We start from the raw sequence: 2,631 nt of genomic DNA on the forward strand, positions 1-2,631 counted from the left end.
TGCTGTAGAAGCTGGCGAAGAGCAGGAGCAGCAGCAGGGAGTGGCCCATCACCAGCCTGGACGCCGACTTGGGCACGCCCGGGCAGTCGATGAACAGCATCTGCCAAATTGAAAGATCAATAAGCACCTCGGCGACTATACGTTCGTCCTCAGGTATCCCGCCCTTCCAACGCGGCCTCATTCTCCCTTTCTCCTCGTTTCTCTCTACGTCGGTCTCTTTAATTTTGTCCTTTTTTTAATGTCTTATCTTTCCCTGTCTTGTTCTATTTGGTTTACGTCATTCTTCTTATCAACTGTGTTTGTTATTTCTCTCGCGCTTCCTCTCTCCCCTTCACGTTGCTGAATGTTATCTCCCGTGCTAATTAAACGAGTCCTTTGGAAGTAAATAGTGAAGATACCACAGTATAATTAATTACGAGGGCGTAAATATAATTATCAATACGTTCTTCAGATAAAATTAGGAGCATGTGAAAAAGGAAACATGTGAGAAATAATTATATGCCAAGGAAATACTGAGAGAATTCTTTATTTTCAGTCTTGTGATAGAAACGAAGGTCCCCTTTGGAAAGAGATGAAATAAAGACTTATTCCTATAAACTGGGCCAGTTCTGAGTTTATAATTTGCCCTAAACCACGAACCATCACTCAGTTTTTAAAACTCTTGGAATATCGTCTTTCAAAATAAGTTACTATTCACACATTCCCAGTAAATAAACAAACAAAATACACCCATCTCCACTCCCCTATCAAACAATCCTACCACCCCACGAACCCCCGAAACGAATCACCACAACCCACCCATTCCGAAGCACCGAAGCCACAGAGACGGGAAGCGAACTCACCTGGAATGAGTGCACGAAGATGATGACGAACTGAATCATCTGCATGGTAGTGAGGTATTTCTTCCACCACAGGAAAGGCCTCACACGCGGGCCCATCGCTGCCAGCAGGTAATAGCTGTACATCACGACGTGGATGAAAGAATTGAGGATGCAAAGTAAGGTGATGTGGCCTCCTGAAAAGCCAAGTGGAAGGTGGTATTGAACAGTTTTATTGATTAAATGTTCGCTGCAAAATTACTGATTTGCTGTCAATTAAGATTTTCCGATTGGTTGTTCATCGGAAAAGAAATTATTTGCTGTTTGTCAATATATTTTTTATTTGCCGTTTATTTACAAACTCATTGATTAACTGTTCGTCACAAAATTACTGCTTTGTTGTACGTAACAAAGTTAGTGACTTATTGTCCATTACAAGACACTAACTTACTGCTCGACACAAAATTACCTAAGGAGGCTGTAAATAATCAATGAACTATAAGTCCCAACATTTCTGATTGGCTGCTCATCACAGATTTACTGATTTGCCGTTTGTCTCGTTTCTGATTGCTCTTCATCGCAAAAGTAGTTGCTTGCAAAATTTCTTATTAGATTTTAATCATTGGTTAGCTCACAAAACTGCCCATTAGCTGTTCATCACATAATTTCCGATGAGCTTATCGTCACAATATCTTTAATCAGAGGCTACCCATAAAATTACTGATTAGCTGAACATAAGGAAATCTAACTTATTTTTGTTCATCACAAAATTTCAGATAAGCTTTCCATCACACGAACTTTCAAACTGGCTGTTCACCAGAACATTTCAGATTATCTGTTCGCAGCAAAATTACTGGCGAGAACTGTTTTTGACTAATGACATCACAGGATTCGAATGTTTTAATGAAATTAATTATTCAGTTAATCTCTACACTTTCTTCCGCCTTATTTAGTGATCACTCCTCTCTTGGAATAACCTTTTAAAAAATATATGAAATGAAAGGGGGGTAAAGTAACAGAAAAAGAACGTAAGACAAAAAAAAAAAAATAATAATAAATAAATAAAAAAAATAATAAGAAATAAAAAATAAAAGACTATAAGAAGTGAAAGGGAAAAAGTAACACAAACGTATGATATTAAAGGTCAAATAAAAACAATCTAATGAAAGAAAAAAAAAACGGAATGAAATTTAAAAATAACACAATGTAAAATGAAAGAAACGAAAAAAAAACATGAAAAAAAAATAGTAGTAAAACCAATAAAAAAACTTAGAACACACAAATAATCTAAACAAAACAAAACAGAGAAAAGCAACACAAGAAATGCGAAACGAAAGGAAAAACGAAAAAGCAAGTACCTGGCTGGAAGCGCACGCCATTCCAGGCGCAGGCGGGCATGAGCGCATGGTGACTCACGTGCAGGGGGGAGATCTGGTTATATTTCTTCCTTAACACAAAGAAAACCTGAAAATGAAATCGTATGAGACAGTAAAGAAAAAAAAAGTGAAATTAGAAATTGTTCTCTAGCCATCTTTTACGAGCGCAAGAAACCGTCTGTTTTTTTTCTCTCTCTCTCACTCTCAAAAAGAGAATTTTATATTTCTTGTTTAAATCGTTTTTAGAACCCAACTTCAGAATCACCACGAATCGTGTTAGTACAGCGTCATTGTGCTTACCGTGTCAAGGAAGTCGATGAGTTTGGAGAAATAGTACCAATAGCATGCGTGCAGCATCTGGCGGGAAAAGAAGCAACTAAAACACTGTATATCGATATAGCGTGATGGTGTCAACAATAATGTCCGCCAGTAACCCT

At 37.7% G+C, this 2,631-nt stretch overlaps 1 protein-coding gene across 1 annotated transcript in view; it reads right to left on the reverse strand.

Annotated features, from left to right (window-relative positions):
* Positions 1-2,631, reverse strand: part of LOC119591467 (elongation of very long chain fatty acids protein 7-like) — a gene marked incomplete in the record, with an annotated part of 24,106 nt that overhangs the window by 2,510 nt on the left and 18,965 nt on the right. Inside the window, 4 exon segments of the mRNA XM_037940207.1 lie at positions 13-100; positions 843-1,015; positions 2,177-2,282; positions 2,495-2,551. Coding sequence (XP_037796135.1) covers positions 13-100; positions 843-1,015; positions 2,177-2,282; positions 2,495-2,551 — 424 coding nt within the window.

The sequence above is a fragment of the Penaeus monodon genome, chromosome 28 (genome assembly GCF_015228065.2).
Source record: "Penaeus monodon isolate SGIC_2016 chromosome 28, NSTDA_Pmon_1, whole genome shotgun sequence".
NCBI classification, from domain to species: Eukaryota; Metazoa; Arthropoda; class Malacostraca; order Decapoda; family Penaeidae; genus Penaeus; species Penaeus monodon.